Consider the following 14,451-nt stretch of genomic DNA (forward strand, 5'->3'; position numbering starts at 1 on the left):
AAACGAGTCAGTAAAATATAAGCTAATTTGTAATTATTTTAATTGTAATTAAATTTAGCTCCCCTTAGCAGAAAAAGCTATTGACATAGACTGTAATGAAGAATTAAAATGCTACTGGCCCTTTAATCAGTCCGTTCATTTTCTCCATGTATAGCAGACACAGGACAGAAGATGGCCACTGGTCACATGTCCACATCACATGTCCTACACCTGCCTGGGCAGATCATGTAATCATCACTATGTTTGGTTTTAGTCAGTTGGTTACAGTGCATCCAGTTTGGACAGTGTTGTGTGAGGTAATGTACAGTGATGGCAGTTACACATCATTACTATGGTAACAGAGCAGGACAGTCTGTTACATCATCACTGGAAGCAGAGCATAAGAGGGAGGAGGAGTTACTGAGAGCTAAAGGATCATGGGACTTGTAGTTTCCAGTGGTGGCCATCTTGGTTATAACTTCACCTACTTTAGAGAGGCCATAACATTTTGTGAATTATAAAATCAAACTATTTGAGATCCATTTTGTAACTACTGACATTGAGTTTTGTTATATTCATTTATTTATAGCATCATGGGTTTTTGTATCAGACATTCATATTCCCGGAATACCCCTTTAATTATATTTAAGTATTTTCTGTTATTACGTCATGTCATTTACTACAATCTGGCAACTCCTTGTCAAAGGGATGTCACATGTAAAGAATACACTCTTGACTATCCAGTGCAAAACATCAACAGGGTATTACAAAGTATAACATGCAGATTTACACTGCAGCTCAAAATTAGAGAACAACCCAGAATTTCCTAAGTGTCAAGATCATTCTGTAGTTCATCCTGACACGAGTAAAATTTGCAGTATTTTAAGCTTACTTCATAAATTGTTTATATTCTAAAGCACAGAAAAAAATGAAAAGGAGATACCGTATATACTCGAGTATAAGCCGACCCAAGTATAAGCCGAGGCCCCTAATTTTACCACAAAAACCTGGGAAAACCTATTGACTCAAGTATAATATGAGGGTGGGAAATGCATTGGTCACAGCCTCACCAGTATATAGCCTGCCGGACCCTGCCCCATAGTAGATAGCCAGCACTCTGCCCCCCAGTATATAGCCAGCACTCTGCCCCCCAGTATATAGCCAGCACTCTGCCCCCCCAGTATATAGCCAGCACTATGCCCCCCAGTATATAGCCAGCACTCTGCCCCCCAGTATATAGCCAGCACTCTGCCCCCCAGTATATAGCCAGCACTCTGCCCCAGTATATAGCCAGCACTCTGCCCCAGTATATAGCCAGCACTCTGCCCCAGTATATAGCCAGCAGCAGGGGAAGCCAGAAAGGTGAGTTTTGATATATTTTTTTACTCCAGTATAAGCCAAGTTTGGGTTTTCAGCACATTTTTTTGTGCTGAAAAACTAGGTTTATACTCGAGTAAATATGGTAATTGTAAAAGAAAACAGATCAAAACAAGAGAACACTCAGAAACCTGCAGGTTATTGGCGTTTATCTGCTAATCTCCGTAATTTATGACAAACCCTATTTAACTGGCAGCCAAAGAGTGTTGTGACACTATGGGGCACATTTACTTACCCAGTCCCTCGGCGTTCCCTTAAGTGCATTGTCCGACTCCAATGCACTGGGCCGCAATTCACCAAGATTGTGCACCCAATATCCTGCTTGTGTCGCTTCCTCGCTCATGTCCGACAGAGTTCACATCTTCTTCCCGGTGCATATAAGTGCATTGGATGCGACACAATTTTAATGTTAAATCCCACACTCAGTCTGAATCAGTCAGATCGTCCGACGCCCCCCCCCCCCCATTTCTGTCACATGAAAGCCTGCGCCAAAATCCGATCGCGTGCGACACAATCCCTTCCAAATACCTGTTCCAGCAGTACAAATCCCGAAAACGGGAATCTTGGGACATTTGACGGAAATGCGATCCGCGGACCCCTAGTAAATAAGCCCTATTGTGTTCTTGGTCAGTGCTTGGAGCATTTTTAAAAAGCATTTGTTTTTGCGAGTTTACCCTGGGTTTGGCTGGTTTGAATACAGTATTTTCACAGCTGCTTAAACTTTCACAAATGAAGAAAAACAGATTCATAACAGACAAACGCATGGTAAAAATGCAAAAACACTCCAAGAATGGAGCTTATGACAGCACCCTAACTTACCAGTTTTCACTGACTGCAAAAATTTTGTGTTGTTCCAAAGTGACCGAAGGCCTCTGGGAGCAGGTTGTCCAGATGACAACCATATGAGTCTGTGATTTCTTGTATGTTGCATCTTTACAACATCACAAACTCATTCAGACAAATGCAATGGAGAACAGGATAATGCAGGATCTGTCCCATCTATTTCACAGTGTCACCATGTTTAAGAGCAATTGGACTGAAAGCCCAACCTGCAGTGACCAAACCTCTCATTAGCAGAAAGAATTAAAAGGCCAGACTCCCCTTTGCTGAGGAGCATCTTGGGTGAGAAATGGTCCACAGTTCACTTAAGTAATGAAAGCAAGTTTAATTTATTTGGATTCAATAGAAAACATTATATTCGTTGACAAACTGGGGAAAGATTAAACGCAAAATTGTAAAAAGAAGTCAGTGAAAGTTGGTGGTGGAAGTGTCATGGTGTGGGGAATGTTTTCTGGAGCAGGAGTTGGAGCTCTTAAACAGCTACATTGTAGAATGAAAGCAAGTGTTTATTAAATGGTTCTTCAACAACACGTGGTTCCTTGCTCAGCCAGATATTTTCAGGCAGGACAGTTTTCCTGTCACACAGCAAACAGGTAAAGCAGTTCCTTGAAACAAAAAATATTGAAACAAAGAAATGCCCAGCCCGGAGTCCGGATCTAAGCCCAATAGAAAACCTCTGGAAAAGCCTTGGTGTCTAAGTTATGGCCAAGAAACTCACAACTGTCACAGAACTGTGGAAGAGACTGAAAGAAGAGTGGACCAAAATCCCAGCAGAACAGTGTGAGAGACTAGTGATGTCCTGAGGCCGCAAATGTGCTTAAGTTATACAAAGCAAAGGCCTGTACGCCCCCTACTGATTGCTGACTGGTGTAGCCTTCAGAAAATGTATTTATAAGCTTTCTCTGTGCTAAAGTCATTGATGTTCTCCAATTAGGATCATCACATTTTGTGCAAAATGAAGGCTTGATGTAGATATACTTTGGTAATTTTGTAAAACACTGTTCCAGTGGCATGGTGTGCCACTTACAAAAAAATCTATTACAAGTTGATCAATGGAGATTACATTATTTATGAAAAAAAAAAATCAAATGATCCTATGTAAATCTGTGGCAAATAAGCACCACTTTGGTGCTTTGGATTTAGGTGCAGAAAAATCCACAAAACATCAGTCCTATCTGAAATTAACCCAAAACAGCCAGCTATGACTGTGAAGCATACCACCCATCATTATTAGAAATACTCAAATTGTAAAACGATTCCTTAATTTCTAGGATGAATAACAAGAGTGACACAATGAAAAGTTCTGAGAAAAGACGCTCCAGTATTCTTCAAGAAAACATATCAGGAGACATTCCCTTTTTTTTTTTTTTTTAAAGGGAATTCCCATTCCAACACCATGTTGTTTATATGTTAGAGTAGTTCCGAGTATTGTGGATAAAGCTAAATTCCGCCTACAGTCACCACTATTAGGATGTTTGGAGCCTGCTGCATACTGCTTTTTTATCAAGGTCACTGTATAAAAGTATCCAGTAGTGACTGCCTCCTAGTGGCTGTTAGACATACTGCATCTTATATATGTCTATACAGGGTATTTGGTGCACTGTATCATAACAGAGCTCTCAGTACTATTACACTGGTGTACAAATTATCTAACTATCGGTTGACAACTTCAGATCTAAGATAAAAGTGACTGATGAGAATTTGTAATTTACAGAGGAGAAGGATTATTCATTTCCTAAATTTCATCCTCCAACTTATGCAAACACTCAACGTTTTTATAGTATCATTCCACACAGCACGAATCAAAGGGAACAGCAGCCAGCACTCAACGACAGCCCATGAGAGTGACAGGTTAAAATGCAATTCACAACACATACGAGTTACAGGAAAATACAGCCACTCTGTTCTAATATTGCTTCCATGATATGTAGCTATCCCATCCAACGGAAAGGTGATGTGTCCTCACAGTCTGTTGGTTGGCAAACACATACAAGCAGCACAGTATAGCAATGCTGCGGTCAGCATCAATGACACGTAATACTTCACATAGAAGTCATAAAAATTACAACTGTTCTTAAAATCATCCCCCAAAATGTAAAAATCTTCAAGCTAAGAGTATTTTCTCAACTAGATCTGCTACATATGACACAAAATATTGTCAATATTAGTCTAGAGTTGCAATATTCTAGGAAAGCAATTTGCCCTGTCAATGTTTGTATTGCAGAAGAAGCACATCCACAACTCCTTCCATAATCCAGAGAAGGAGGCGGAGAACTGTACAGTTGTGCATGACAGATACTGATCTAGGTTATAGATTGGCCTTTCCTTGGGAGACTCGCAGAATAAGGATAAAAGACCTTGGTCAAAATGCAAGCCACACTCATGTGCCATGCATCCCAATGCATGTGAACCCTGAATGCTTGTTTCCTGAAGTCTTGTCATTGTGCTAAATTTCATTGCAGAGCACATCGTGGTTGAGAGCTTTGTGGTTTATCTGCACGGTATTACAGTCTTCTTCATTTGCAGATAGCATAAAGGCAGGGGTAAATGGGAAGAGTTTATGGCAGGCTGCCCGATACTCCTCATATCGAGTGTTACAACTTCCAAAGCTTCCATCAAGAAGGGCATCCAACACCCTAGTCAGACTCTATACAAAAGAGAGCAAGATAATATTTATAATATGGCAGAATTCTAGTTTTCTATAATGCCCTTTCCACCCTATTATTAATTGTCAATACTTGGGACAGGTCATCCCTTATACACATACATATATTCCATGGAAAAGTCTGTGCTTTGGTAAGGCTTAGATGGCCGTTGTGGGGGCCACGATCTGACTCCCGGTGACTGTTAGATGAGAACACTGGGGCACATTTACTAAGGGCTCTGCGCCAGTTTTTAGGTGCAAACTGCTTGCACAGGTATGTAAGAAGTGTCTGTGCCACATTTATGTTGCACGCTACAGTTGTGTGGCGCGGCTGCACTAGGCTTCATGCCGTTCCAATTTCTGCACTGAAGGGAGTGTTCCGGTGCTTAGTGCGCCACATTTAACATGCAGAGTGCGACAAAAAAAGTGTTGCACGCCCTATGTTAATAGTGCACTAAAAATCCTAAATCGGGCGCACTCTGTACTATACACAGGAAAACTGCATATAGTGCAGTATGCACGGTTTTTAGTTAATGTGCCCAACAATGTGTCACCACACTGCTACCGAGTCGGGCGGTCTTGCTTGTTTCCACTCATCTGCCTATGGAGGGAGTAGGGGTGAAGAGTCTGTCTAAATGAACCCTTGAATAATAAGAAATTGGCTCTTCTTCTATGAGGCTTACCGGGACATTCCTATCATTTAACGTTTCATCAAGTCTTGTAGCTATGGTTATGGCCTTCTCTTGTCTTGATTTATCCAAGTAATACATCATTTTTGCTCCTATGGGAAAAAAAATTAAATAGTAAGTAGTTTTTCTAGAATCTCCCTGTTTTAAAAGGATTATTAACACCTTTCCAGTGAATGGAGCAAAGCTGCAATACCCTGCAATGTCCCTAGTGAAAGCAGGACATTCTACATACTTACGTACACAATGAAGAGGCTGCAATGTTCAACCCAGCTGACCTACAGCAGTGGTAAGAGTCAGCCATCATGAACTACAGACCCCAATATTTATCAGAGGTTTAAATGTCGGCCGTGTATTTGCAACTTTTCTTTGTTAAAAAGTTGCAAATTTAAAATGCAACCACCTGTAAACTATTTCTTACGTGCCATAAATCTGTCTTGCACATCTAGATAAATCAGGCATTAGCAGGAAGAATTGTAAGGTGGAGTAGTTAGCCAAAAGTCAAAGAAAAAGGGGCAAAAAAAGATGATCAAACAACATAGTACTGTGTAAAACACAATACCCCCAGTATTCTCTGTATATAAGTAGCATACATTGGGAAATCCTTCTGGCACGTCCCCAGCATTAAGATGCACTGCAAGTGCAGTCAACATATCAGTCCTTTTTTACCTGAAAGCAAATGCTGAATGGAGGTAGAATTGTTTTTAAGAAATTCTTCATTAAAGCTTTCCAGCTTCTTGTTGGTAAAGATACTCTTCATCTCATGAAAAAGTACTTTAATCACTATGTCAGGCAGATTACTGTGATCTGAAACTGGGGACAAGAAAGTCAGTATTGTGAAAATGACACATCATAAAATGGTAAAAAGGTCAAAATAGGAGGTTACCCGATTTTGAGAATCTTATTAAACACTCGTGCAACCATGGATCATTTCGATCAATAGAAAAGGCTCTTTTGATAGACTGGAGCATCAAGAGGAACTTTCCTACAAGAAAAAAAATGCATATATTTTTAAAAACTAAGGTTTCAAAGACCAATTCTCCAAATTAAAAATGAATGGATCCTTAACAATGGACTTCACAATAAGATTATTAGAGGGCATCGTAAAAGTTTCTGGTATTCATTCATGGAAAGAAAAGCTTCTCTTGCAACAGTGATTTCAAAATATTGTCAGACAGGTCATAGCAGCACCCAACCACTTGGTTAATGAAAGGTGCAGAAGCATTTAATGGAGCACCATCTCCCTTTGAATGCCGAGCAGGGCTCATATGGACGTATTTATGAAACGGTTTCTAATTTATGAAGCGCACTATAATAAACTAAAGCAGCACTGTGAGGAGCGTAGGCAAGGAAGACAGTGTCAAAATCTCCACCATTGACTTTCACAGCCAATCTGTGTACCCCTGCTCCTTCCATTGGAGGGGGCTCATTACGCAGACCCCTGCTGAGCATAGTATTCTTCAATGTTACTATGGAGTGTCAGGAAATCACTGGAACTCATAAAAAAAAAAGTGTCTGTCAGTGTCACACCATGACTTCTATTATATAGCAAGGCATGGAGCCAGTCCGAACAAAACCCAATTCAGAAATAAACAGGATAATGAAATTGCTTTTATTTTTCTTTACCTTTTTTAAAATAGATCTCAAATGCCAATAAATGTGTTTCTATATTGTTAGATGCCAGAGTTTTCAATGGTGTAAGGAACTTGATCGCTTCTTCTAATGGGTTTTCAGTCTGTTTAAAAAAAAAAAAAAAAAAAAGGGATATTGCTTAACAAGACAATTGTGAAAGTATCCCAAAAACTAATGTACATTCAGTGTTGAAGAACAACGATGTAGCGTGGTTAGAAATACATCATGGCATCATTTTCTAAGGGTCCAGAGCAAGATCTAATTTTTGCTAACCTACTGTTGAGTCTCACTGATGGTAAGAAGCACACTTAGACCTTATGCACATGACCATGCGATTTGGTTGTGAACTAGCACCACAAACTCATGTTCCCATTGCATTCTATTAGGCATGTAGCAATGTGGTCAAGCACTATGCATCACCACCGGGAATATGCCGACTGCCTGTACTGCTATGCCAGGCCAGGTGCTATTCCCATCTTTCTTTGTGGCTCAGGCATTCACCTCCCATATACATTTGCGGTGTGAGCAAGGTGTTCACTTGCTGATGTCAGACGGGTCGAAAGCAAGACATACAGGCCATATAGGATTGCGTGCATAAGGCCTATAAACAGTATATTATAAACTTATTTGGATCAACATAGTGCGCTCATGGTGGAGCCCAATGAAAAACATATCAGCATCTCCTCCTCAGTAACAAGGAAACTGTAAATGAGAGAATCTTGAAATCTTATTATACCTAAAATCAAAAGGTTGTATACCGTATATACTCGAGTATAAGCCAACCCGCATATAAGCCAAGGCCCCTTAATTTTACCACCAAAAACTTGGAAAACCTACTGACTCAAGTATAAGCCGAGAGTGGGTCACAGCTCCTCCAGTATATAGCCAGCATGAACCCAGTAGCATACAGCCAGCCCCCTGTAGTATATAGCCAGCAAGCCCCCAGTAGTATATAGCCAGCAAGCCCCAAGTAGTATACAGCCAGAAAACCCCCTTTACTATACAGCCATCACCCTGTAGTATACAGCCAGCCAGCCACCAGTTCCCCAGCACTTAAAAAAAAAATAAACTTACATACTCACCTTCGGGTGGTTCCGATGTTTGGCATGGCTACTCTTCTGTCTGCTGTAACAGCTGGCAGGGACACGGCCATGCGCTCTGCTGGCCGGCGCACACTAGGATGCGGCCGCTGATGACGTTATAGTATGCACCGCCCGGCAGAGCGTATGTCTGTGTCTCTGCCAGTTGTTAAAACAGACAAAAGAGGAGTCGCGGGAGCGGAGCATCACGGAGAAGACAGAAGAGGAGCCGTGCCGAGCATGTTAGTTTATTTTTTATTGTGTATAAGCCAAGGTGAGGTTTTTCAGCACATTTTTTGTGCTGAAAAACTTGGTTTGTACACAAGTATATACGGTAGTGATTTTCTAGAACAAGTTGCAGACGTTTTTAAAGATATCACTCATACATTGAAGGATGAAATCCAATTGTTGTTGGCATCTTATGGGAGAGTAATAAGTGAAAGTGCATTTGCAATAATAAGAATTTTGTGGAAATCATAAACCTAATCGCTTCAGAGCAATGGATAAAATGCACATAGTATCAGAGGCTGACATACCCTTTCCAGCTTGTCCGGGACTAGCTCCTCTTTAGGTCCACTGGTCTCTTCTTCCTCTTCATCCCTCTTCTTCTTCTGATTCTTCTGCTGACGCTCTCTTTCCGCATGTTTCCTCTCTTCCTCCAGTTTGGCCTTCTTCTGAGCTCGCCTTTGCTTACTTAACACTTTCTTAAGCTCTTTTGCAGAGAGATTTTCTACACACAACAATCGATTTAACATCAATGAGAAAATCAGTTCTAACTATGGTGATCCAGCAGAGTTAGCAGTAAAAAGTCTTCAAAAGAGTTAAACAAAACTGTTCTGATTAATTTCTTAATCATTAGCGCAGTCAGAGCTCCATTCTTCTAATATAAATGTCCTGCGTAGCTGCTGGACTATTAAAGATTATAATAAACCAAAACACTGAAAACAAGGAGAGAACAACAGACTAAGTATGAATGGAAACTTTATTAGAAATGAATGGTTAAAAATATCTACTTAAAAAACACCTGAATGGTAACCTATTCCAAATGAAACACAAGGTACTACCAGGTGAGAAAAACCACACGAGTTTAACCGGTTAAGGGCCCTTTCCCATTTTTTCATTTCCATTTTTCACTCCCCACCTTCAAAAATCTATAACTTTTTTATTTTTACATGTAAAAAGCTATGAGACGGCTTGTTTTTTGCGTAACAAATTGCACTTCATAGTGATCGCATTGAATATTCCGTGCCATGTACTGGGAAGCGGGAAAAAAAATCCAAATGCAGTGAAAATGGTGAAAAAACGCATTTGTGTCGTATTCTTGTGGGTTTGGATATTACGGCTTTCACTTCAAGCCACAAATGACACATCTAATTTATTCTTTGGGTCAATACGATTACAGGGATACCAAATTTGTATAGGTTTTATAATGTTTTCATACATTTACAAAAATTAAAACCTCATGTACAAAATTTTTTTTTATTTTGCAATCTTCTTGTGCTTATAACTTTTTCATACTTCGTTGTATGGAGTTGAGGGTGGTGTCATCTTTTGCGACTTTTGATGATGTTTTCAATGATATTATTTTTAGGACTGTACAACCTTTTGATCACTTTTTATAGAATTTAAAAAAATTTTTTAAATGGCAAAAAAGTGCCAGTTTTGACTTTGGATGCGATTTTCCGTTGCGGGGTTAAACGCAGTGAAAAACCGTTATTATATTTTGATAGATCGGTCATTTTCGGACGCGGCAATACCTAATGTGTTTATGATTTTTACTGTTTATTTATATTTATATCAGTTCTAGGGAAAGGTGATTTGAATTTTTAGGTTTTTTTTATTATTATTATTATTTTTTTTAACTTTTTTTTTGTTTTTATTTTTACTATTTTTAAGACTCCCTAGGGCAGTGATGGCGAACCTTTTAGAGACCAAGTGCCCAAACTGCAAACGAAAGTCTACGCTATCATTGCAGAGTGCCAACCCGGCTATTTAGCCTAAAATTACCGACAATCCCCCTTTATAAGGGACATATAATAAAGTAGTATCATGACCATTACAACATGATAAATACCACCATACTTATATTAAGCAGACCAATATCACCAATAATATCACTAAGCATGAGCAAATACAGTGAGGGACACTACCCCCATCCACTGAGGAGCACTACCCCCATCCAGTGAGGAGCACTACCCCCATCCAGTGAGGGACACTACCCCCATCCACTGAGGAACACTACCCCCATCCACTGAGGAACACTACCCCCATCCACTGAGGAACACTACCCCCATCCATTGAGGAACACTACCCCCATCCATTGAGGAACACTACCCCCATCCACTGAGGAGCACTACCCCCATTCACTGAGGAACACTACCCCCATCCACTGAGGAACACTACCCCCATCCACTGAGGAACACTACCCCCATCCACTGAGGAACACTACCCCCATCCACTGAGGAACACTACCCCCATCCACTGAGGAACACTACCCCCATCCACTGAGGAACACTACCCCCATCCACTGAGGAACACTACTCCCATCCACTGAGGAGCACTACCCCCATCCAGTGAAGAGCACTACCCCCATCCAGTGAAGAGCACTACCCCCATCCAGTGAAGAGCACTACCCCGATCCAGTGAAGAGCACTACCCCCATCCAGTGAAGAGCACTACCCCCATCCAGTGAAGAGCACTACCCCCATCCAGTGAAGAGCACTACCCCCATACAGTGACCAAATAGCAGGGGCAATATGAAGGATTGTTGAATTCAATTCGGAGGGGGGGTTGTAGGGCAAAGTGTGTGTTGTGGGGTGAAGGGTGGGAGTACTGCATAGCAAAGTTACAAGGAACCAGGCAGGCAAATCACCACATATGTTACATGTTTGTGGCCATATATATCTACCTCCCTTGGTCTGGAGCTCTGGGCACCAGTGCCATGCTGTCAGTGAGGGCAGTGTAGTGCACCCTGGCATCACTGGCAGCATGGCACAGCAACAAGGGATCCAGCCAGGGGCAGTAGATTTGTGACCATGGGAAGCTGTCATACAGGGCAGTTTGGGACACTAAACAATAAGGACCTGTAGTTGTTTAGTGTCCCAAAGCTGCCTGCTGCCTGTGTAATACACACAGAGCAGCTCCTGCTTCCATGTACTCACCGGGCGTTGTGTAAGCTCCGGATGTTCTGCCCTCATTCTCACGGAGTTCCCGGCTGCAGGGGAGGAGGGGGAGAGAGTTGAGGGGCGGGCACTGACTTGCTCTGTGTCTAAGGCAGCACTTGTGAGCACAGAGCAGGTCAGATGCAGACTACAGTATGAGAGATCACTGAAGCTCTCGGCAAGCGGCAGATTTTCCTGCATTGCCTGAGCTGCAGTGATTAACAGGGAAATGGAACAGGAAGATGGTACGCGTGCCCACAGAGAGGGCTGTGCGTGCCCTCTCTGGCACGCGTGCCATAGGTCCGCCACCACTGCCCTAGGGTACTTTAACCCTAGGTTGTCTGATCGATCCTACCATACTACAGTATGGCAGTATATGGGGATTTTACTCCCCAACATTACAATGTGCTGATAGCACATTGTAATGAATGGGTTAACCCGAAGTAGCTTCGGGTCTTCGTGAGACCCGAAGCTACCATGGTGACGGATCGCCGCTCCCCGATGACGTCACGGAGAGCGACGGAAAGATGGCGGCGCCCAAGCGCCGCCGGCTGTTTGAAGCCGCCGGCAGCTTTGCGGCGATCAGCAATAAAACACCCACGATCGGTGCCGGTGTTACCGGTAAGCCTTTGCTGCAATATGCAGCAGAGACTTACCGGCTATGGAGAGGGCTCGGCCCGCGAGCCCTCTCCAAGCATCGAAACGCGACCGCCACCGTGAATACACGGCGGGCGGTCGCGAACCGGTTAACAAGAGTACAAGATAATAAAGAATAATATAGTAACAGATCTTCACAGATAGTATACAATAATTAAATGCAACAATTAGCATGATACAAATGTTATAGTATATGCAGTGCTAAACAAAAGAAGCTGAAGCGTCTATGCAATATTAATTATCAAACGGACCATGCCTTCAAATGCTACACCCAGTAGACTAAGCAACATTCCCATAGCGAGAAACAACACTACCCTTTGGAGTTAAAGCCTGGTAGATCTGTTACTATATTATTCTATATTATCTTGTATTTTGGTTACACCCGTTTTTCTACCTGGTAGTCAACATTCAAGTGTATTTTAAATATATCTTTTTAACCATTCAGATTCCATTCATAGTTTTTTTTAGACAGGCGTTCTCTTCTTGTTTTGCGTGCTTTGGTTTATGGTTCTCCTTTGGAGAGTGGGTCTAGCTTTCAGCTCTGGCTGTATGTGTAGGTTTGCTGTGGTTACTTTACATGCATCATAGTATGTTTTTGGTTTAATATTAAAGATTATATACTCACTATATAATAGAAAAGGCTCTTTTTATTCATCTAAAGGTTATGCTTTGCTGTAATATTGCTAAACAAGCAATTATAATAAAAATATAATAAGAGGCTAAAGTAATCATATAACTTGGAATTTTTATTATATCTTTCAAATAATCCACTTGTTCTTCTCATACCTGAATTCACTTCCTGCTCTTTGCTTTCGTTCATTAAGGGGCTTTCATGGAGCTTTAGGTAGATTCCTATGGCAGTTTGCGCTGCTTTGAAATAAAAGGCATGTTGTCGCAGTACATCCTCCAGACGTAGAAGATCCACATAGGCACGCAACGTCATTTTCCTCATGCAATATGTGTGGAAATCAAACTGGTCATCCGTGATTTCAAAGAAATGCTGAAAGAAATGTACATTTACTATAGATAAGGAAATAATACAAAACGGGAACCTGTCAGCAACCTGTCTGCCACATTCAAGTAAAGGCAACATGCTGTAATTGATAACACACCACATACTGCATGGTAACAAGAAAAACATGTGAAGCATGAATCCTACTAATACTAACAAATACTAGCCTTATGTTCTCATGAATAGTAGTAGCAGGTATGGTCAGGACAGGGGGTAACAAGCTAATAGTTAAAGGGGTACTCTCATTTAGGCATTCACATTCAATTCAATTCATCTGCCATATGCATAGATTTCTTCAACTGGATGTTATAACAAAAAAAATGTATCTGTATAAAGATAATTTCCCATAAATGTAGTCATATTAGAAATAGTATAGCAGTACTTGGATACGACCGTTGAGTGCTTGCACCAATAAACAATTTGTTTTTGTTTATGAAAGTGCCCAGATTTATTGCATGCCCTACAGCCGTCCTGTGGTAATAAACACTGAATCCCGGTGGTCAGGCACCTTAATAGTGCATGTGTGGCACCCATTGCCAGAGTGTGGAGGTGAAAAGGACAATGGCAATGACATTTACTAAGGGCCATGCACAAGTTTTCAGACTTGACCTGTTCTTTTCAGTGCAAACTGCTTGCACAGGTATTTACAGGCAAACACACTTTTTTGTGCACTTTGCACTACTCTTAGTAAATGTGCTCCATTGATCTTATTTCTAATGGACAATATGGCTACATTTAAGGGAAATTATCATATAATATGGATGATTAATTGAATTAAAATGCCCAGAAAGGAATACCCCTGTAAGAATCTGATTACTGCAATCAGGAGAATGGGGGTTACGTTCAACAGTTTTGGGGAGTCGGATAGAGTTGCAGATAGCCAAGTGCTGTTCTAGGCAACTCCAATACCATTCAACGGAGCAGCAGTACAATCATGCATTAGTGAGAATGAGAACCCTGTTCTCCCTTCTTGTGGTCTCAGCAGTTGGACACTCAATCATCAGCTATGCCTTACCCCTATGGATAGAAGAGAACTTGAAAACTCAGCACAACCTATTTAGGATAGGCACGCAGTTATACTAGTTACAGCAATGGACGAGGAAGCAGGTGACTAAGGAGAGATAACTAATTGTGAGAGGATTCTAATATATCCCAAACTATCAGCAGAAATTGACCTACTAAACCACTATCAGTATGTTGTCAAGCAGCCAAACACCTTCCAGATCATGTTCCTCCTTGACCCAGTGTGGTGGAATCATCAAGAAAATCTTTTACTTTCTCTACTTTGAAGTGAGGTGTAAATTGGTTGATTAAAGTCAAGAACGCGGAGAGTTTAACAACGAAGTCAAGTTCTGTCTTCCTCAAAAAGCCCCCTTCGCTGTTA

At 41.3% G+C, this 14,451-nt stretch overlaps 1 protein-coding gene across 1 annotated transcript in view; it reads right to left on the reverse strand.

The window, feature by feature from the left end:
• Positions 1-2,501: 2,501 nt before the first annotated feature.
• NAA16 (N-alpha-acetyltransferase 16, NatA auxiliary subunit) overlaps positions 2,502-14,451 on the reverse strand; it is a 33,390-nt gene continuing 21,440 nt past the window's right edge. Inside the window, exons 14-20 of the mRNA XM_072135281.1 lie at positions 12,842-13,055; positions 8,774-8,967; positions 7,153-7,261; positions 6,413-6,511; positions 6,196-6,339; positions 5,524-5,621; positions 2,502-4,843 (exon numbers count right to left, since the gene is read on the reverse strand). Of these exons, the coding sequence (XP_071991382.1) occupies positions 4,643-4,843; positions 5,524-5,621; positions 6,196-6,339; positions 6,413-6,511; positions 7,153-7,261; positions 8,774-8,967; positions 12,842-13,055 (1,059 nt within the window). The 3' untranslated portion in view covers positions 2,502-4,642. The remainder of the gene's footprint in view (positions 4,844-5,523; positions 5,622-6,195; positions 6,340-6,412; positions 6,512-7,152; positions 7,262-8,773; positions 8,968-12,841; positions 13,056-14,451) is intronic.

This window comes from Engystomops pustulosus, chromosome 2, assembly GCF_040894005.1.
Source record: "Engystomops pustulosus chromosome 2, aEngPut4.maternal, whole genome shotgun sequence".
NCBI classification, from domain to species: Eukaryota; Metazoa; Chordata; class Amphibia; order Anura; family Leptodactylidae; genus Engystomops; species Engystomops pustulosus.